Raw genomic sequence first — 21,890 nt, forward strand, 5'->3', positions numbered from 1 at the left:
TTATATTTTTGAGGCCTGCATTTTCACATAGCCTTAATATCTTCGGGACATTTCCAATGATAAAGATTTTTACCTAATAAAGATTTTCTTGTCGCTTGTTTCTTGATTTGGCATAATCTAAAATGTATACACATATATCGACACGCACACACGCTAAATGCATTTTTGTTTAGTATGTATGTTATAAATTACAGAATATCTAATTTTTATGTCTAATATATTTTTTTGGGTAAAAATTTTATGCCTAATATTTAGAATATGTCTTTTGTTATATTTTTATTTAATTTAGAAATTTATACAATTAGTATTTTTATTTTTATATAATATATATTTTATATTGATTAGTTTATGTGTTTACATTTATGTCTGCATGGACTATAAAACATTTTTAATTTAATAAATTATATATCAAATATTCACATTTAATTAGGTAACGATTAATTTTGTCTATGAAACAAAATATATCGTCGGTCCAAAGAGGAGATGATTAGCCCGAGATTTAGACCTCATACCAAAATCCATCATAGATATTTCTGTTTTCTCTAACCTTTTACATCATTATATTTAATTATTATATAATAAGCTTTTCTACCCAATTTTGACAATTCGCTGGTCGAATAAAATAAATAAATGGTCCATAGGTTTTTCAACTTTCCGTATGATATTTTTGGGTCAAATCAAATTTGATTTTTGGTTGGTAATATATAACGAGAACAAAGATTATATAAATGGGACATACCTCGGCTGGTTTGTACGACGACTCCCACGACACTCTGTCCAAATGATTTTAAGCAGTGAAGAAAACGACTAATCCAAAGACGTATGATATTGTCTCATAAATAAATAAAAAACAATTCAACTTAGTAACGTTTTCATAACAAATCACTATGTCATAATTTTATAAAAAATTATATTTACAACTTTACATAGAAAATCAAAATCAAAATTTCAAAACACCAAAACGCTAAGTTAGAATGTGTTTGTTCTAAGTTATAATCCAATATAGCTTATGAAGACACTTCACATCTCATCTCATCTCCTCTGTCATAGCATAGGTTCCAACATACTTGGACGATGTTATGTTGTAACCGGAGGACAAGATATGAATGTTATACCTTAAGGACAGATTCTTGAATTCGGTCGGGATTGTCGTCTTTATCTCCGGTGCCAAAAGGCGAGATCTGGGAGTAATCGAGTTTGTTCCTTCGACTTATCTCTCTTTTCTCACGGCATCTCTCTCGTTGTTTCCCTTCTTCGTCTGGTAGACTCAAGGAGTATAAGGCTTGTCAGAAAGACAATGGAGCGCTAACCGATCGTTTGATTATGCATGGAAAACGCTAACCGGTAAAAGGATGAAACTTACCCGGAAAACCTGATGTTTCTTGCAGGATGTTCTACCATCATGATCATGATCATGATCATCATCATCATCCTTTGTCAACAAATGGAAAACCGAGCAGGATCAATATGAAAAAAAGAAAGTCCCGTCAAAAAACAGAATGGAGATGAAGAATCTTTATGCACAGAAAGGGTAAAACCTCCAGAACAGATCGAGCTTCAGGATCAAAAGTCTTGCAAAGTATTTCATAGCTCTCACAGGCCCCATTCTGCAGGAAAATGGTACAAGTGAGGTTTAAGCACCATTTGATGAATCCTCAATAAAAGGGTAAATTCAATTAAGAAGCTGAATGTACTGGTGGATTAACTTTTGACGGTGAAATGCTTGATATTTTGTATCTGCATCAAAAACAAAGGACGACTCATGTTTGGAAGAATCATTTCATTACAAGCTCAAAAAGGAGAAGTTACGACAACAACAGAGCATCTAGACATTCGGAATCGATATTCGATATATTAAACTAAATCATAGTTTAAAACGTTGCTTCTTACCTTAGCTTGCTCATGTAGAAGGTCATCGCTAACGAGTTAGATTTTTGAACAGTTAGCACCACAGCGCCCATCCGATTCTAACAACCAAAGTAAGAGCAAAGTACATCGGTATATAGTCAACGTCAGAAAAATCTGGGAGGAGCCAAAAGAATTCTGCTAAAACCTTGCAAGCAATGAGCTCAACCAACTGCATTAAGAACTCTCCCAATCCCTTTCCTTGGACTCGGGATTCTAGCTGTATCTCATACACGTAAAGGACAGGCATCTCTTCTTCCAAAGTAAACCGGTAATGCACAAACCCAGCCATCTGATCACACACTTCCATGCCTTTTCCTTTAGAAACCTCATTGATTCTACCATTTAGCAGTTCTCTCACAAATATATAACGTGCGTCAGGGGAAACCATCTCCCGGTGCTTCACCTTCTCATGTATCCTCCAATCAGATCCATGGAACCCAGCCATGTTCATCTGTACAAGTACCAAAAACCATGCAGTGAAAGATCAAACGCTATGGAAGAAGATGGACAAGATCGTTCTGTAATAAAAAATAAACCAAAGAGCATTCATTTCGAGTTACCCTCAACAGCATTCGGATGTATTGCCTTACTGATGAGGAAAGCTTATCGCCCCGGTCAGATTCCAAGAACACAGATAAACCTACAAAACCCAAATGCAGAATCATATACCAATATGGTTTCAAAAACTTGATGATAAGGTTGAAGGCCCCACAAATTAATTCACAAGCATGATCATAGATTACAGAGTTAATGCCTTGAATTTCGCGGGCAATGCACTCGGTTAGAATCATACATTACTTATGTTTCCGAGCATTGAGAATTCACAGCAACAATTTGAACAATTCAAAATCACTACATCAAACTAATTTAAAACTATATACACTGAGCACAGTTCTCATACAACACTTGCATAAAAGGATATCCTCTGTTTATGTAAATCCCTAATACTACCATGATAAGCTGATCCAAATCATACATTACACTGAACGGATCCAACAAATCAAAACCTAATCTTTTGGCATGAAATTAACCTATCGAAACTGCATCAAATCAAACATGATTCTCGAATAATAATAATGATGAACATCGGCCAGGGATAAAACCCAAATCGGGATATCTCAGGAACTGGAGAGCCAAAAATTTGAGAAAATTACCGTTTCTGCTGTAACGGCGGAAGGAAGGAAGCGAAGATAGGGGATCGGCGAAGGACGAAGCTCTGTTTATAACTTCGCGAATCGCCTTCTTCTTATCCAATATCTGCAACACACAAGTTCCGAATTTGAATTTCTCACACTCGAATTCGGAGATGCTAAAATACCCTGAGAACCTAGCTTCTTCGGATTGTTAACCTTTCTCCTCTTCTTCGAATCCATGGCAGATGCTCTCCCCTTCCCTCCCCCTCCCTCTCTCTCTCGGATTCAGAGCGGTTTGAATCGGATCCCGGGTTGATCCGAATCCGAAAGATGTTGGATAAGCCCAAACGTCGGACCCTTCATTGAATTTAGTTTAACGAGAAGAAGCCCAATTCAATCTTAATGATAAATTTAGTTTAACCAAGAATGCGTACAAATTAATTTAAATAATAAACAGTTTATTGTTTTAAAAATTATTATTGAGAATATGATTTATTAGACTTATTAGGTTTTTTTAATTATAAGTATTAGAACTTCTAATAATGTTTTTAAAAAATGGCAAAAATTGCAGGGGCACGTTCCCCTAATTATGTATACAATTTCATAATACACACAGCAATTGATTCTGTTGGCAATAATAAAAAAAAATATTCCATAAGAATCTATAAATCGATTGGTATATACAAAAAACATCTATCATCTAAGCACATGCAATCTATTTTTAATTGTTTATCCAATTCGTCATATATCTAATGCAATCGACATTTGGATTCCATCAACCGAACTAACTGATAATATATGATTAGGTCTGAATTGAATTTTATATAAAATCTATTAAATATAATTTATGTAAAACCAAATTAAATATATTACAAATCAAATATAAAAATAATAGAAAGATAATTTAAAATAAAATAAAATTTAAGCTAACAACTTAAACTAAACAAAAAAAATCAATAGAAATTTCGAATGGATACATTTTTAATAAAATAAACTATAAAATAAATAATCCAAAATATAAACGACACCTAAAATATCTAACTGTGTATCCAATTAAACCATCATCATAAGCATGGACATAAAAAAAAGTACACTTTTCATTGGATCTAAATATAATATTATTTATTTCTCCATTTTAATATTTTATATTTTGATAATGTAATTATTAAGATGGCGATGATTGAGAGTGACGGCATAGGCCAATGAAAGAGAGAGTCGTTGGAAGCTTTTGCACGACGGCTTGGACCACTCCCCAATAGCCATCCACCCCAAAGGTTCATCGAACTTTCACAGAAACGTCCTAATCATTTTAATTGATAGTGACTATTTTAAAATTCTATATAAAATAATTGAAGGCAAAAAAACACTATGTTTATATACTTATATATATATATATATATTGTATTAGATAAAACATGAGGATTTGTTTAATTAAGTTTTTTAATAGAGAAATGTATAAAGGTAATAATTTTATCTCTTTTCACTAAATTCGCATGATTCTTAATTTTGTTTATCATTAATATATTTTACTTATAATGAAAAAAATTGTATACAATTGACCTTTCATGATAGTGCGGATAAGATAAAGTTTGGACATAATTACGGTCGCATACATTTAATCACGTGCCTAAATAACTCGGAATGAATTTCCATATTTTTTTGGCCAAAACTCTCAATACCCATTTTAGACAAAAGACTACATTTTGAAATGATGAAATAAAAGTGGAAAAGACATGTTACTTAAACTTTTCCCTTGTTCCCAAGTCATCTAGGCACATTTTAAACTATATAATAAACTTATAATGTGAAAATTACTCGATGTAAAACAACAGCAAATCATAATCTAAACCCTACCAATATATACACACACACACACACACACATTTAGAGTGAGGGTTATATAATATGACCAAAACAATGAAAATAAAATTATTGATGGATGGTTGTGGAAGTTTTTTTCACAACGAGCCTTACAAAATAAAAATATTGTTCACTTTCACTATCACCACGAGGTGCATCGAACTTTCACACAAAACCCACCAAAATATTTATATTTTTGTAACCCCCAAAAATATTTATAATTGAAAAGTCCAACGAGAATGATAATATTTTTTTTTCTTATCCATTGAACTAACACAATGTAATTGTTCTTACATGGTCAATTATGACAGGATTCTCCTCAGTGTATGTACAAATTATACTAACAAAAAACAAAAGAAATTAGTCTAATCCGAGGCCCCACAAGACCCGGCCCGGCCCGGTTCTAATCGGATCCAAAATCTCGCTGGAGGAAAGGGTGAGTAATCAGCTGCGACGCAGTCCACCGTAGACTGGACTCTTTACGGAGACAACAATCGATGAAGCTCTTGAACTCGTCGGAGCTTCCCTCCGGCGCACGCGGCGGCTCCCCGAAGCAGACGGCGCACATTAGCGTCGCCCAGTCTGGCCTCTGCCCCGCCGGAAGCAACGGAAAATGGCCGACGTATAGCTCTAGCATCATAAGCCCGAAACTCCAGATATCGCCGGCGTATACATCGGATTCTCCTCCTCCTGCGACGGAATCGAATCTCTCCGGGCTCATGTACGCGCACGTCCCTACGTAGGAATTGCAAGAATCCAGTGATCTGACCATGATCTTGCTCACTCCGAAATCGGCGATTTTCACCTCGTTCCTCGAATTCAGTAGCAGATTCGCAGGCTTTATGTCTCTGTGAACGATCTTCAGCGCGTGCAAGTACTTCAATCCCTTCAGAATCTGGCGAGCGAATCCCGCGAGGTCGTGCTCCGTTACTCCGCCGCGGAGCGATTCAAGTGTCCCGCCGTCCATGAACTCCATCAGAATCGCAACCTCTCCGGAGGGTTTCTCTGAGATACCGTGGCTCCGGACGACGAACGGCGAGTCTGTGCGGCGGAGAATCTCCATCTCGCGGAACAATTGACGGCGGAAAGTGGGATCCATGTCGCCGTTAACCGTTTTCAGGGCGTAGACCTCCGCCGTTGTCCTATGGCGTACCTTGTAGACGGTACCACCGTTTCCGCTGCCGAGAACGCATATTTTTTCGAAATCGGAGAGCGAGAAGCCGTTGATGCTTCCGGCGGCGGAGGAGGAGACGGGGAAGCAGGGGAGGCGATCGGAGATGGGAGGGAGAGGGAGACGGAGGTTGACTTGACGGCGATCTCGAACCAAAGCCATGGAAGACGACTTGATCATTTATCAGAGAGAGTTTAGGGTTTGGATGATGGAGTAAGAAGAAGAAGGAAAGGAGAAGCTGAGTTGCAGATTTTATACATCTTTCAAGTCTAGTGGATTGAGTGAGCAGCCAGGAAGGAAGGCGATCCTATTATTATTATTATATTATTTTTTAATTGGTTTTGTGTTTCCCAACTAAAAAAAAGAAAACTTTATTTTTTGGAAAATGCATGTTGGTATTGGGCACGTGATTAAATGGGTCCAAATGTCAATTTCAAATTTGGAAACCCAATTATCAGAAACTATTAAATTAATGTTTTAAAATTAGATTTTGGTGTTACAAGATATAGTTTTTGACAACTTAACAAGTCAATAAGATCCAAAAGAAACGAGAGAAACCCTTTGACGGTCGTATCCGCCTAACTCTAAACGGGGAAATAGCTGCAATACCATTTGACTGCTATAAGGACTTTTGATACTACCCTTGAAAAAAAAAATTAAACAAAAAAGACTCTTTCACATGGCATAAGACACAAAAACCCTCAAATATTTATGAAAAGACCAAAAACCCTTGTGTTAAATTTTAAAAAAAAAACTTAAGTAAAAAAAAAAAAGAAAAAGAAACGATGAAATGGTGAAATAGTAATCTCTCTCCTCACTCACATCTTCTCTCTCCTCACTCACATCTCAGCGCTCTCTCTCTCCTCTAACTTACGATTTTCTCTCTCTCTCTCCTCACTCATGTCTCAGCGCTCTCTCTATCCTCTAATTTAGACAAGGAGAAGATTTTCCATTGCGTAAGCCGACGCTCCAAACCCGAGGACAAAAGCAATCACGGTCTACAGGATAGAATAGAACCCTAATTTCTGGAGCTGTCATCTTTCAGTTTTCTGAAAGTTTTTAGACTAGAGGTTATAGATGAGAGAAGCTAAGCGGTAACAGTTGCATATGTTCGAAACCATGGGAAGAACTCGGTGGTGGGCTTGGTTTGGAGTTCCTGAGCTTTCCGGCGGATCTATGTCGGAGGAGGCGATTCGATGCAAACAGGTAAGAAAGGTGAAGAAGGTGATTCGAGTTCCTTCTCTATACATGAGAACCTTCTTCTCGCCAATGCACAAAATCTCTTGAAAGAGAAGTATTCAACGTCCTTCCACTATGACGATGGAATTTGTGAGGAGGATTTCTAATGACTGAATGCATTATAGAGTCCAAGTTTCTAGAAAGGGCTTCTGTCACACGGAATATAGATCACATATATTGTAAGATTACATGGTCACACGGTCACATGGTCACATGGTCACACGGTCACATGGTCACACGGTCACACGGTCACATGGTCACACGGTCACATGGTCACATGGTCACACGGTCACATGGTCACACGGTCACACGGTCACATGGTCACACGGTTACACGGTCACATGGTCACAGTCACATAGTTATATTGTCACACGGTCACAGTGTCACACAATGATATCTAGATAATATTGCTGACATATGTTATTTTGTTTTGTAGCACATGGAAGAGGCGATGTATAAACTCCGAACCCGTATTATAAAGCATCTCATGACCTATATAGGATGCAACTACTTGGTGTGTGATACCATGTTCATAGAGTTGATCAACGCATGAGTAGAATCGGGAGACATGACAACTTTGGGCGATCTAGAATCACACTTCAACGGAAGAAGAAAGCATGAACTTTTATTTTTTTAAATGCTTTGTTTATATTATTTTGAACCCTAACGTGATCTACATAAGATGCAACTATTTGACTTGTGATACTATGTTCATAGAGCTGATCAACGCATGAGTAGAATCGGAAGACATGACAACAAATATTTCAGAAGACGAAAGTGTAAATTTTTAATTTATTTCACTAAATTTACTTTGTTTATTTTGTTTTGAACCTTAACTATGATATGTTTTTCTTTATTTGATAGTAGACTAAATTATGAACTCTTATATTTAGTTTTTTGTTTATTAGAAATCTGAATTTATTTATGTTTTATGTAAAATATGGGTCTAAATTATTGTATGAAAAATTTTAAACTTAAATTGATGGAGAAAAAAAATATAAGGTTAAAATAAAATTACGTTTTTTTTCAATTGTGAAATAAGTTAAATTGTCAAAGTAGTCCCCACAAGAAATCTAGGTTGAATTGTCAAAGTGATCCACACAATGGAATAAGAGAAAAATTATGGGTTGAAAATATTATAGGTGAAAATTTGGGGTTAAAAATTGGGAGGGAAAAAATATAGGGTTAAGAGGGAAATTATATAGGGTTGAATATTCAAAATATGCACCATATTAAAATTAAAAAATGGAAATAATGATTGTGGACCCTACGAAACATAAAAATCTGGAGAAATCTGACTAGTTCTTCCTGTGGGTCCCACATCACATTTCGGTCACAATGGATCACAGTCGGTCACAACCGGTCACAACCTTCGATCCATGCGATTTTTGTCAATTTAATTACTCTACAACGTCACACATATCTCATAAGCCTATTCTCTATTGTTTCGAATATTAGAATATGGTTTTTGCGATTTTTATGTTTCAAAATTGTTCTTCCAAATGTGTTTCTATATATTTCATAGTGTTTTATGAGTGTTTTTGACAAATTTGGGATATTTCTTCTACAAACCCCTTAAAATATTTTGAAAATTTCTCACATACACTATATATTTGATATATAGACCCTGATAAACCACTCCAAAGCTTAAAAATTAAATTTGGGTCTATATTTATCAACACATTTCGGTCACGGGTCACAGTCGGTCACAATGGTCACACAGTGTAAAATTGCACTTCGGTCACACGGTCACACGCTGGTCACAATGGGTCACAACGTTGGCTCATGTGAGTCAATTTATTTAGTGTACAACACGAGTCAGATATATACGAAAATACAAGGTTAAAAATACAACGTTGGCTCATGTGAGTCAATTAATATGGTACAGACACAATATTATCCAAAAATTTTAACACATTATTGTACAAATACATTACAAAATTATTAGGGTCTTTGGATATTATTGTACAAATGGTTTGTAATACGTTAGTATACAAATATACCAAACAATTATTACAGAAATTCTGGTTATTTTTGCACTCTAAATTAGTTGTTCTCTCCTCATACTCATAATATACATCATCTCGTTTTCCACTACGTTCAACAATACTTCCATGAGCAAAATTATAGGTTGTGACCGAAATATACTACAAACGAAAGAACTGCGGAAAGAACAACAACTAGAAGAAAAAAAACCACAAAAGCATCAATGTGCATGGAAAAAAATCGGGATTTCTACACTAGCTTACATATTTTTAGTTTTCTCATTGATTTTCCTTTGATTTCATCCGATTTCTGCAAATTTTTAGGACAAAATATCAAGATAAATAGGAGAGATAAAATATAGAAGAGAGAGAAAGCTCAATCGAAAATAATGGCGGAAGGAGAGAGAAACGTGCAAAAAATGAGAGGAGAGAGAAACTTTAGAAAAAAAGGAAAATTTTATTTTTTATTTTTTTAATTAAAAAATTAAAAATGGGAGGAGAGAGAAACTCCAGAAAAAGAGGAAATTTTGTTTTTTTATTTTTTTAATTAAAAATTATATCTTAAGGGTATTTTGGTAATATGTTATTGAAAAGGGTAGATTGGAAGTTGAATTTTTTTTTTTAAAATGAGGAGGGTAGTAGGAGAAATGCTTGTAGCACATTAAGGGTAATTTGGAAGTTGCCCCACTCTAAACTCATATCCTCTTCAGTGAAAATTTTGATTTATTTCTTTTTTTTTTAAATCATCATCCAAATAAAAATAGTTGGAGAATGTAACGGAACAATTGCACGTGCTTTTTAAGATAAAAAGGAAACGAAGGGCTGCGCGCAGTGGGATTTATTTAAAATTAAATTCCTATCGCCACTTAAATGGAGCCAAGGCTTTGGACGTTCTTGGAAGATTCCAGCTTTAGCAAGTGGCTGAAGTTGATGGGGATTTTTTTTGTTTGTATTTTTATATTTTACAAGTAAAAATATAAAATAACGGGGATTTATAATAAATGATAGGAAAATGGATACAAATTTGCTGACAAATCACAACATGTGTCACTTCTCATTCATGACTCATGAGAGTTTATAAATGTATTTTAACTACCCATTTATTTCAAAAATTGGAATTATTGGTTTTCATATTTGAATGAACACATCAAAGGTCAAGAGTACATTACTAAAATGCCCCTCGTGACTTTTTCTTTTTTATGTAGTTTATCAAGATGTGCAATACATATAAAAACATTTACCTAAGGTCATGGAGACATGAGAGTCCCGCAACTGGAATATCATTTACAAGGTACCCTGTACGTGCGGGTGATGCGTATCTGCAAACCAAAGAGAAAAAAATTTGTGGCAGAAATTGCCATATAAGAAGATGAATATTCGGTGTAATAAAAAAACCCAACACTTAACCTCTACCACAATCATAACCATTTGCATATAATATATCGTTTCCAATGAAAATTTCAATCCAAAATCTGTAATATGTTGCAATTCCCATCTCTAATTTATAAAATCTGTAAAGAGTTTGGTGCAGTCTGTGTATCATATATTCATCACAAAGCAGCAAAACCGGACAAGACAAACAGTAGAGATTTTTGGTTTCTTTGAGGAAGAACACAGTAGTGAATCATATATCTTTTGAAACTTTTCATGCTTATGAACTAGTCAAAAGGGTAATTTGGATTTTAGGAAGAGAAAAAGGCAAAGTTGAGGTTTATAAGAACAAAGAAAAGAAAAAAGGATCATAGGTTATGAAGTTTCTATTTGCCTTTTCCTGGAAATTTGTAAGCAACCTATTTACCTAAGGTTCTTTCACTGTCCGTTTTAGCAACTAAGAAGAAACAAGTTACCTGGGCAAACGCATAAATTGCTCGAAGAATTCGTGCGTAGTCAGTTCCAAGCATCTGGATCACTAAATCAGCCAGCAAGGTTCCCCACATCCTGCGGATTTCGGAATTTGACAATATCATTAGCAAAACCAACGGAGAAATTGCCCATGGATGGATCGTTATGTTTCCTGAGTAAATGCAGAAGTAGGTCCCTATATATATATATATTCATGTATTTGTGTATATGTGTGAAGAAGATAATAATTCAAATAAGCCATGAGCAATCTAAGAGAAGAGGGTGTATTCTACATGGGACCGAGTAATTGCATTACACTTCTTAAGCCTAGATATCTGGATGCAGCCCCTGCAAAGCCCTGCCAACCAACGCAAGCCAGAGAACGTGAAGTATAAGATGCTACTTTACGATATTTTCTTGACATGGAAACACAGAGATAGAAGTCGAAAAATAAAAAGGGAGGGCAATGACTACCTGCTTGGCTGCAAGCAGGGCTGCTCGAGATTCCAAGTTAACAGTGGCCAACTGTCCACCCTGAAGAAGAAGCCAAAAACACCGATTAAGTTGATGCCGTAAATATAATCTGTCTTCTTTAGTTATGTATTTGAGTTGATGTATCCGACCCATCCTCTCAAAGAGCCTTTGAAACTTGTGATTGACACTTCTACTTTCTCCTATTTGTTGAAATTAGCCAGATACATACCTTTTTTAGCACTTCTTTTATCATCTGGTAGTTGGCAGCTTCAAGGAACACTTTCCCTGATAGTTTCTTAGCCAACTACATACATGGCCATATGAAACAGCAATCAGTATCACACTCACAGAAGAAGCCAAACGCACTGAAAGTGAATCAATTTCATACCAATTGATAAAGCTTGGCAAATGTGATCATGCCACCGCCCTGCACAAGAGGGAAGGAGGAAATCATATAAGCCTGATAATCAAGAGAAGAAATGAGACAAACACAGGGCTAGGTCAAAGAAATCAAAGAGCACCTTTAAAACCATAGATTGGACCTCCACAGCGCCAACTTTGAGAGCGGCAAGTAATTCAACTTTCCATTTACTCAGCCCAAGTTCTAAGCTGCCTTTAACATCTGATAGTTCAGAACTTTCCCACAAGCCTGGAAAAATCCCTGATTCTTCTCTACATGGATGTAAGTTAGAAGTTGCAGGAAATCATTAAAGCCCGACAAAAGTTCAAGGAATATTTGAAGTTGAGAGGTTGGAGCAAAACTAAAGTTTCACTGAGAAGAGTACCTAGAGAAATTCTCCACAAGATAAAGAAAGATCTCTGCTTCTAGGTCGTCTGTTGGCAATTTGCTGGAGCATGGGATTTTTAATTCGTTTCTCACGGCGAGCAATACATTTCTGTATGAGGGCCTCCAACCTCTATGATTGTAAACATGTAAACTTGTAAGGCATATTGAATTCTCGGTTTAAATTCTACACATATTGTAAATGCTAAGAGATTGACGGATCCTTTTCACCCAGACGTATTCATGAAACCCTGTCGATATTTGCACAGAAGCTGCGAATATCAACAACACAGTTGCTTGTAGGTCCGTTTCAAGTTTTTTTTTTTCAGTTTCATTGGTGAAGCTCTATAACAGCTAGTCCTTACAGATGAAACTTACCTCAATGTTGAGCGGGCATCCGCAGCCAGGAACAAGAATCTTGACTCAAGGGCTTCAATAAAACCATCTCGTACCTCAAGATCTTCACCTATCATTAGACGGTCAGCTTCTGATCTGTTCGGAATTGATTTCAACAGAGGGCTGAAGTAACTGTTCATAAAAAACAAGACACCCAAAACACTGTTAGGAGCAAAATTCACATCTCCATCATTATCATGTCATCAGCATCATCAAGTGCAGAATATACAGATACAGATGAAAAGGGAAACAAAAGGGAGTGAATAACAGTTCTACACTATGAGGGTTTTTGGACAGCCGAATCTCATGAAAATTGTAAAGTTCAGAATTTTTCAAAGAATTCTCTACCCCTGAATCAGCAGAAACTAACCATATTTGTTTCCCGGTTTCCTAATCAAATCATCTGCATAGCATCTTCCAGGGTTCCAATTAATAAACAAAGCAAGAATTTCAAAGTTCAGGAGAGTGACGAGAATCAAAACTCACCTGGGACCAAAAAGGATTCTTTCAAGTTCATACAACTCAGAATCAGTTGCGAGCTCAAGAACCAATCGGAGCTCCGGATCATACGTAGCTGTTAAACTCACCATCCGCAACAAGCAGCAATCAACGCAATGTACGAAACAAACGAGTGAGATTGAGGAAAGAGAGAGAGAGCAGTGTTGCACCTTCCGGCGGCGACGCTGAACTTGCGACCACGGAGAACCCCAACCGTTTCCTCCGCCGAGCGGCGCTAGGAATCTACAAGCAAGCAATCGGATAAAAAGGGAATGAAGAAAGCGAAGTTCGGAGATAAACCCCAAATATTACATCGAGAGAGAGAGAGAGAGAGTCCACGTGAAGAGAGATATTGGAGAGAATCGGCTGAGAAGCGTGTGGTCGGTGAAGCGGCGGAGCCACGGCTGTGATGGTGGTGGCGGCAGCGGCGGAGCTCATCTGGATCATCGACTACCCTCCGAGAGCGGAGAGTCACACTTATACACAGAATCTTGCAATCCCTTGTTTTTTCTCCATTTTGTGATTTACTACTTACCACCTTTCATCTATTTTACCGTTTTTCAAATTGTTATTATTATACATGTCGAATGCTACAAGAAATAAAATTATCTCAATTTTTTTTACAAAAAGTAAAATATTTCTATTAAAGTTATAGTTAATTCGAATCGTTTTTTAAAATCTAAAAAAAAAGTGAGAAAATCAATTGGCACCCAAAATCCAAAAACTATAAAAAAAAAATAAATAAGAGAAGGAAATAACAAAAATAAACTTAAATTTCGGCTAAAATACATTATACCTATCTAATAAAAATTGAAAACGATTTGAAATCTTCTACAATAAAGAAAACACATTACAACAACAACAACAACAAAAAAGGAAGTTGATCTGATACGGTCTTTTGGTTCATTGAAAAATTTAAAGGATTATAAAAATAAAAAATAAAAAAATAATAATGTATATAAACAGTATCAAACGATTACACATTCTTTCACATGGATGATAATAGAAGTTTGGATAATTTAGCAATGCAATAGAAGAGGAGCAGAGGAGAGCGGTCAAAAGTGGCAAAAACGCCATCAAAACCAAACCAGTTGATGCAAGAGAAAAAGGGCTTCCTCCTCAACATCTTGTCTCTGTCCTAACAAATCCATCAAACCCGACTACAGTTTCTACAAAACACTGAACCAAGAAAAGAAAGTTTTATGAATCCGAAAACGAAACTAAACCCGAAACAAAAAGGGATCCTGAGGAAGCTGGAAGAAACTTGTTCGGCTCGGTTTTTAAAACCCTAAATGAACGCATCACACAATGTACAAGAACAGTTTCTGCTACCTCAGTAGAATACAACTTACACATTCACAAAAATTTCAAAGTTCTCTAAAGGTTATATATGATCGAAAGAGTTGAAGATACTAATATCACCTGGAGGAGAAGAGAAGGTGGGACACGCACGTTGGCTTGGACTAAAGGCGAAGCCTTTTTTTTTTCTTTTCTTCCGAGATCTATCCTAAAGGCAGCTTCTTTCACTGCAAGTCAAGTAGATATTGGCTCGTAAGGGTAAGAAAGCCAAGGGTGTTTGAGAGCATCTGAAGCAGATGGTCGCTTCTTCGGGTTTATTTCAAGAAGATGAGCCACGAAATCGATGAATCCCTGATCGCCCATTGGAAGCCGATGCCTTAAGGATGTCCTTTTGGGTATCAGGCACTCCACCCTGTTGGTTTCCTGAAAATACAGAAGAAAATCCATACGAGAAAAGAGTTTGTGAAGTTAAACAATGACTGGAAGCCATGGTTTTAAACTTATTTCAGGTCTTGGGAATATTTTTAAATAAGTTAATCAAGTAAAACACAATGCAAGAAGCAGTTTCTAATTTAGAACACGTTAGGACATGTGAATGTCTTTTCTATAAAAGGAAGCTATAGCTAGTTACCCGAAATGAAAGCAACAATTGTAACCTCAAAATGGAACAAGACAGTAACGGGAATGCTATAACCGTTGCATTTCATCGGGAAATGACAGATTCCATTTGATATCATGTTAGCTGATCAGTTATTTTTTCTTTTCCTCTCTCCTTATTCAATTATTCATGGAGGAGGTCAGAAGAAATTTACCTGATTCCGTTCATACAGCATGTGATATTTGGTAAAGTATTTGTAGGTATCACGTCCCTTGGCAAGCATTTCTTGATCGATACGACCTATAATTCCAACAACCCTCGCAAGCAAAGTGGCAGGAGAATCATTCTGGAAAAGAACCTGTGAAGGAATTCAATAGACACGCGTTCACTATGTTGTCCCGTTAAATCCAACCACAAAACCAGAAACATCATGCAGTTATCATTTATCGCAGGATATAAGGTATGACCCAGAAGTTCGTCGTGTACTATAACTCGATAAAACAACAAATTTATGTGTATTTACTCAGATTTTCCAGAGAAAATACGGGTTCAATACCCTTTTAAAAGCTAAATTGATGCATTTAATGCTACTTAAACTATGAACTAATCCAGACCAAGGAATGGAATGTTTTGCATAAACAAAAGAATGGTGACCACACACTCTGACAAGAATTTTGCCAGAACATGAACAAGTGAACGAAAGGACAGAACTTACGTTTCCTGTGCACAATTCTGCCAAGATGCACCCAAGGGACCATATGTCTATCTTTTTATCGTATGGGAGTCCCAAGATGACTTCGGGTGCTCGATAAGACCGTGACTGGACATAGGAACATAGATGATCCGTCTCGAAACAGCTACTTCCAAGGTCAATCACTTTTACCTCACATCTGCTATAGCTCTTTACTAATATGTTTTCAGGCTTTAAATCGCAGTGTATAAGTCCAAGGCCATGTAAAAACTGAAGTGCTTCCAGACACTGGATGGTAATTGACTGTTACAGAACGGTCCATAAAAATCGTCAGAAATCAACTAGATACGAGCCTCTATTCTAAGAAATCAATAATGACGACAACCAACCTGCAATCTTGGCATTGTGAAATAAACTTCTCCACCCGATTCTCTGTTAAATTTATGGAATTCATATAAATTGGCCTTGAGAAGTTCACAGACTATAAGCAAATGCTCCTGCAAAATTCAGTCAGTGAAAAATTATTGCCAAATTCAGAATTCAAAGCAAAATAAAAATGCAGGCTACACTAACAACAACGACGACATTTCACTCCATATCGAGAAAATGTGAGAACTAATCAAAAGAATAAAAGCACAACTGGCAGTGCTGATAAATCGATTATGAATAAAAAAACTCAATTATCAAATAAATTACACTACTTACATCATCTGAAAAAAAAGGTGGACAAAGCTTCAACAAATCCATAAAATGTGCCGAGAGTCAGATGGTTAAGATATAAAATAAAGACGGAAAACTTATGTATCAAAAGCACATGTCCCACACAAACAAATGACTTTCTTGGTATGCAAAGAGTCACCAGGATTACTTACTCTGTAGTAAAAATAATCATACAACCGGAGAATATGGTACTTGTCACCAGGATCATGTTTGTTGACATACTTGAGAAGTTTTATTTCATCAAGGCTTTGGTCAAAGAAGTCCTTATTATTCTTTATAATTTTTATACATACGTCCATGCCTGTCTGCAAGTCATGCGCTTGTATGGCTTTACTGAAAGCCGCTGATCCAAGATATTCAGTGACATGATAACGCCCCGCAATGACAGAATTTAAGACCACATGGAAGTTCTTGTCCTCTTCGAAGCCAGTTCTGTATGAAAAATCAAACGAACAAATAAGAAAGCAGCAGGTAACCCAGCTATATACTAAAAAAACAACAAAAAACCATAACATTTTAACATGCCAATGTAAAAGAACCTTTGGGTGTGATTCGGCCAACAGGAAAATATATCCACATAAGAAGGCATCACAGTGAAAGATACTTTAATGGCCAATGCTTTTGAATGCTGAACGGAAACAAGACATATTCTCTGTTCTACAGAATGTATCACCCCCCAGCTTTCATTTTATATGAAGCTTCTACATTGAATAAAATAACCAAAAAGAAACTCATGGACCCCTTCGAATAGCAAAAAACATAGCTTATATCAGTTCAAAGTTACATCCCCTTTTTGACGTATCTATGGTAGGTTGACCGGTACAATACAGAATGTAACTGGGTAGACAGCAGCAAAAAGTGTTGTCTACATAAAATTTTACCATCGTTCAATCTCAGTCTACTTGTGTTTTGCTTGGATAGTTGTTAGTCCGACACTGGAAAAAAAATAGTCTTGTAGCCTTGTAGCTGAAGAAAGCTCGACTCTATTCATTGTTTATCTAGATAACCTAAGGAGATGTTATTCATTGTTCATCTAGATGACCTAAGGAGATGTCTTTTTTATCATTAGGCTAAATCTTTAAAGTGCAGAAACAAAAATAATATATTTTTTTTCTTAAAAAAAAGAAAGGACTGGTCTTTTAAAAAAAGAAGAAACCTTGCCTGTTTTTCCTGTGCACGATTTTGAGGTTAAAGGTCTCAAACTCCTCTTGAGCTTTAATTTGCGCTAATTGCTCTTTGACAGCCGCTGCCTCTTCATCATCTAGTGATGCCCCATGGTCTTCCTCTCTTGCACTAATAGCATTCCTATCATCTTCTTTACCAGCATGAGCATAATTTGATAGGGAAGAAGGAGATGAATTTTCAGATCTTATAGATGTTGCATTATTTTCATTCCTAGAACTTCGAGAACTAGAAGAATCACTACTTTTCCGCCTCCAAGTAGCAATCATATCATCAGTCCCCGTAGATGCGTTCAAACATTCAGCATTCTCAGCCCTCATTACTTCTTTGCAATTGCCTGGTTGTAATGATTTACTAGATTCCTTATGCATCAACTGCCCATCTCTCTTTGATGAGATAAATGAAAAACTCTCGTCGGTTTGATTTTTCGCATGCAAGCTTCCACCTGTGTCAATATTATTTACAACATAATTTCTCACATCTTTTGTGCTAGCCTTTGGGTGGTCTCTGTTTAATCCATCAGTGTGTTTCTTATCTGTCTCAGACTGAAAATGTTTAAACCCTGATACTACGCCATCATGATCATTGGAGTACTCTCCCACACTGCTTCCTCCAACCAAACTTTCACGTACTTCACTACGAAAATCAGCCACTTCACTACGAAAATCAGCCACTTCAGTACTGATTCCCACACCAATTGACCTAACTGAATCCTGCTGATCACCATCAAGATGAGATTTTCCCGCATTCAAGACTTTCCTATCACCCAGCATGACACGTTCATTTCTCTGACTAACAAATCCCTGCCAAACAGGCTCAGAACACATCGAATTCAGCTCTTCTTCGTCCATCAGCTGCCCATCATATTGAGCTATTAAATCATCATTATTACTAGCTGGATACATTTTCGAGACCGTAAGCGCTAAACTATTATCTGAAACATCTAGAGGTTGCTGAACTTTAGCTTGCAGATATTGCTCGCCGGAGAAATAAGAATCCTCCTCAGCATAAGACTGATCATCCTCGTTTGCACCTCTTCCTTCGGCATCAGGACTTCCATGGGTCGTTCCTTTCTCATGATCACTCGGATAATCAATTTCATGAGCCAGAAACCATGTCTCATCCTCAATCGGTTGTCTGATATAACCAACATCATCGTCATCCTCATATTCATCAGAGTCCCAGTACTCGTTAGCATAGTCCACAGATTCACTTAATCCATCACCGATTGTAGCAAAACCAGAAACCAGATCAGATGCATCTTCTGCTATTCCTTGACTTACTGATAGCCAGTTTCCTCCAGCAGATCTTTTCCCACCTATCCATTATCATTTGGAGATTAAAACTCATGCCCACATTTCAAAGAAAGTTCATGAGGTGCAAAATGTAAATTCAAAACACAGAAAGCCATGCAACATGGTCCATTCTAGAAATCGAAACAATAAGCAGAACCCCATTGTGAAAGTAAACAAAAGAAAGAGATGGACACATGTGTGGATACTTTGACATGCAACAGAGCACCAAAAAGTTTGCTCACTTTCACCAGACTTAACGGCCATAACTTCTTCCAGCACTGTAAATGCAACAGTCACTCCTCAAGGACAAACGGTCTACCTCTCAAATCAGAAATGCTACTTCAATAGAATGAATACACTCTAAATGAATAGTACTGTAACAGTAAAACATAATGAGCATGACAGCTTTTCAAGAAGAAAGATGGGATTAAAAAGAAAAAAAAAATTATAAAAATGGGCATTTGGATGAGCAAAATCACGAAAAAAAAAGGGAGGGCATACACACCACAAACATATCTTGTAAACAACACAATCAAATTCAGTGGTCAGAACAGAAAGTCATTGAAGCGAACCTGAAGAATTGATTTCTTGTCCAATAGGAACATCTAGGTATGAACCAATGAGAAGGGCCTCCTCATTATTGATTAGCTTTACACCTGACCCATCATGCTCAAAAGTTTCCTCACAGTAAAGGTTCAGAGGTTTGTCTTCAGACTTGAGCTTAACAGGAGGCAGCCTAGGAAACTCTTCCTTTGGATTGCCATACATAAGAGGAAAGCCTAAGCTGCTAACACTCTTTTCATCATAACTAGAGGATTTACCAAAGAACAAAGCTCTTCCCACCTCATCCACTTGCTCCTTAATCGCTGCCCTAATATCACTGGTATCTGACTTCTTCTTCCCTTCTCTTTTCTCAGAAACGGTGACCAGACCTCTCTCTCACTCGGCTCTGTGACGAAACCACTTCGCGAATGATTTGATCGGTAGAGGTGAAGTGGATGAGCATGGAAAGGGAAATACCTAAAGCAGATTGTCGAGTTGCGTCTGCAAATCCTGAATGGATATCATTTTGATGTCGCTTCGCTCTTTCGACGAGTACTCGGCTTTGAGCAAGGACTTTCCAATTCTCCAAGGATGCCTCTGTGAGTTCCCCACCTCCTAACCGGGAGTCACCCATATAACCGTCACGCTTTGAAATATTTTCAGCTATCTGCTCAAGGTCATTGATTTCATTCGCTTTGGTTCCCGAGTTGGCTTTACTAGTACTTCCAGACCATGAAGTTCTCTTATCTCCGAAGAAGACAATATCTTCACCAGTTTCCAGTACCAGCTTATCGACATCACCTAATTTCCCATGCCTTGTCTGCTCCCACACAAATGCATCAACTGAGCTACCGTTACCAGTGCCGATGTCATTTTGATAAGCCTCAGAGGGGCCATTTCCAGAAGTAGGTTTACAGGAATGCATATCAAGAGCAGTATCACCCAAACTTTTGGACAACGTGAAGCTCCTCTCACTTGATCCAGTCACCTCCTTCTTACTTGATTTATCGGAAGACACGCCATTTCTCCATTTGACCTCAGACCCATTCCTCCCAGTTCCACAGTCTACCTCTTTGACAACAAGTTCCTTGAAGACTTCGCTATTTCGAGAGCCAGACCTCTGAAAGTCATTAGATGTTGCCTTCTCATCAGAGCCTTTACCTGAATCCCTTTCCTCGAGAGTAAGTTTCTGAAGAAAGCTGTTATTCAGCTCGCCACGCAAAGCTTCCTCAGCTTTAGTGAAGCGGTTTCTCCTAAGAAATTCTAAAATGGCATCCACGGAGCTCGGGTCTGCCATTTTTTTTACCGTTACAGATGCAGGTGACGCACTAGAAAGAGAACTCCACCGATCCTGAAACCAACAGACAAAGCCAAGATTTCTTTTCTAATGGTTCCTAATACACGAAACCCCTATGAACTCAAAACAAGAACCTTTCTCCGTAACAAATCATCAAATAGCGGAACCCGACAAAGAAAATTCCCGTAACATTTCAGAAACAGCCCAAAAAAAGATATTTTTCCTCGAGCGTCAAGAAAAGAAACCCTACAATCAAAGCCTCACGCTCTCTTACGGAATAACGAAGCAGATGGGAAGATCAACCACGGGTTCAAGAGAAAACCCTAGAAATCCTCAAGAATCATGCTCCAACGCGCATCGAAAAGATTGCAAAGACCTGGAGATCCCGAAAAAGAAAACTAAACAATTAGAAAAAAAAACAATTCGCGAAGTTCGTGGATCCATCGAGAAATTACATTTCTGGTGAGCGAAAGAGGAATGCACTTACAGATCGGAGGAGGAAGAATAAGGAGACGAACAATGTGTTCAGCCATTGGATGTAATGATTCGGACATTTACTGCAAAGTTTTGGATTTTAAATTTTTGTCGTTTCCAATTTCTAATTATCTTATTGCCTATTAAAAAAATGCCATCTTTTTTCGATAAAGGCATTAGAAGATATATATACACACACACAAATGTATCTGTAGATGACAAGGCAAAATGTTTCAAGTTATTTTACTGATTTTCATCTTCTTCTTTTTTGGAAATAAAAAAGTAATATGTTATTGCCATATCGAAAAGCCTTCCCTCATATAAAATATGTTGGAATTAATACTTTTTCTACTCAATTTGGTTTAAAATAGCATTTTTTTATATAAAATAAGGAATATGGCATATTCTTTTACTATGATACGGTTCCAATAGACTGGTCTAAATCATTGTTAGTTTTGTGCTTAGTCCCAATTCAGGGTTCAAAAATATTAGTTAATATGC

The 21,890-nt window shown here is 37.0% G+C and overlaps 4 protein-coding genes across 7 annotated transcripts; all 4 read right to left on the bottom strand.

Annotated features, from left to right (window-relative positions):
* Positions 1–378: 378 nt before the first annotated feature.
* Positions 379–3,361, bottom strand: LOC104812177 (N-alpha-acetyltransferase 40). 3 transcript variants are annotated; one of them, XR_771561.2, is made up of 10 exons: positions 3,258–3,361; positions 3,063–3,165; positions 2,469–2,548; positions 2,054–2,359; positions 1,891–1,967; positions 1,695–1,737; positions 1,539–1,607; positions 1,364–1,432; positions 1,116–1,258; positions 379–773 (listed from the first exon to the last, which is right to left on the bottom strand). XR_771561.2 is itself a non-coding variant. In XM_010539208.1 (9 exons), the coding sequence occupies exons 1-9, from the start codon at positions 3,279–3,281 to the stop codon at positions 1,211–1,213; spliced, it is 807 nt and encodes a 268-aa protein (XP_010537510.1). In that variant the 5' UTR covers positions 3,282–3,361; the 3' UTR covers positions 865–1,210. The 3 variants fall into 3 exon arrangements, 2 of the variants coding, with proteins under 2 accessions (XP_010537510.1, XP_010537509.1); XM_010539208.1 differs by lacking the exon at positions 379–773 and having other exon boundaries at positions 865–1,258; positions 1,707–1,737; XM_010539207.1 differs by lacking the exon at positions 379–773 and having other exon boundaries at positions 865–1,258.
* A 1,776-nt stretch (positions 3,362–5,137) lies between these two features.
* On the bottom strand, positions 5,138–6,367 carry LOC104812179 (mitogen-activated protein kinase kinase 9-like). Its single transcript, XM_010539209.2, has one exon. It carries the CDS (start codon positions 6,250–6,252, stop codon positions 5,305–5,307), a length of 948 nt encoding a protein of 315 aa, XP_010537511.1. The 5' UTR covers positions 6,253–6,367; the 3' UTR covers positions 5,138–5,304.
* A 4,059-nt stretch (positions 6,368–10,426) lies between these two features.
* Positions 10,427–13,823, bottom strand: LOC104812180. Of its 2 annotated transcripts, none has more exons than XR_771563.1 (12): positions 13,630–13,823; positions 13,461–13,533; positions 13,279–13,366; positions 12,775–12,924; positions 12,398–12,529; positions 12,134–12,284; positions 12,001–12,039; positions 11,842–11,916; positions 11,613–11,672; positions 11,455–11,496; positions 11,144–11,234; positions 10,427–10,615 (listed from the first exon to the last, which is right to left on the bottom strand). XR_771563.1 is itself a non-coding variant. In XM_010539210.1 (12 exons), the coding sequence occupies exons 1-12, from the start codon at positions 13,735–13,737 to the stop codon at positions 10,577–10,579; spliced, it is 1,071 nt and encodes a 356-aa protein (XP_010537512.1). In that variant the 5' UTR covers positions 13,738–13,823; the 3' UTR covers positions 10,427–10,576. The 2 variants fall into 2 exon arrangements, 1 of the variants encoding a protein (XP_010537512.1); XM_010539210.1 differs by having other exon boundaries at positions 11,432–11,496.
* A 515-nt stretch (positions 13,824–14,338) lies between these two features.
* Positions 14,339–21,505, bottom strand: LOC104812183. The gene is made up of 9 exons (XM_010539215.1): positions 21,403–21,505; positions 20,175–21,291; positions 19,648–20,011; positions 17,760–19,098; positions 16,751–17,030; positions 16,268–16,375; positions 15,903–16,181; positions 15,402–15,545; positions 14,339–15,012 (listed from the first exon to the last, which is right to left on the bottom strand). The coding sequence occupies exons 2-9, from the start codon at positions 20,913–20,915 to the stop codon at positions 14,824–14,826; spliced, it is 3,444 nt and encodes a 1,147-aa protein (XP_010537517.1). The 5' UTR covers positions 20,916–21,291; positions 21,403–21,505; the 3' UTR covers positions 14,339–14,823.
* Positions 21,506–21,890: the final 385 nt, after the last annotated feature.

Source organism: Tarenaya hassleriana, unplaced genomic scaffold (assembly GCF_000463585.1).
Source record: "Tarenaya hassleriana unplaced genomic scaffold, ASM46358v1 Cleome2, whole genome shotgun sequence".
NCBI classification, from domain to species: domain Eukaryota; kingdom Viridiplantae; phylum Streptophyta; class Magnoliopsida; order Brassicales; family Cleomaceae; genus Tarenaya; species Tarenaya hassleriana.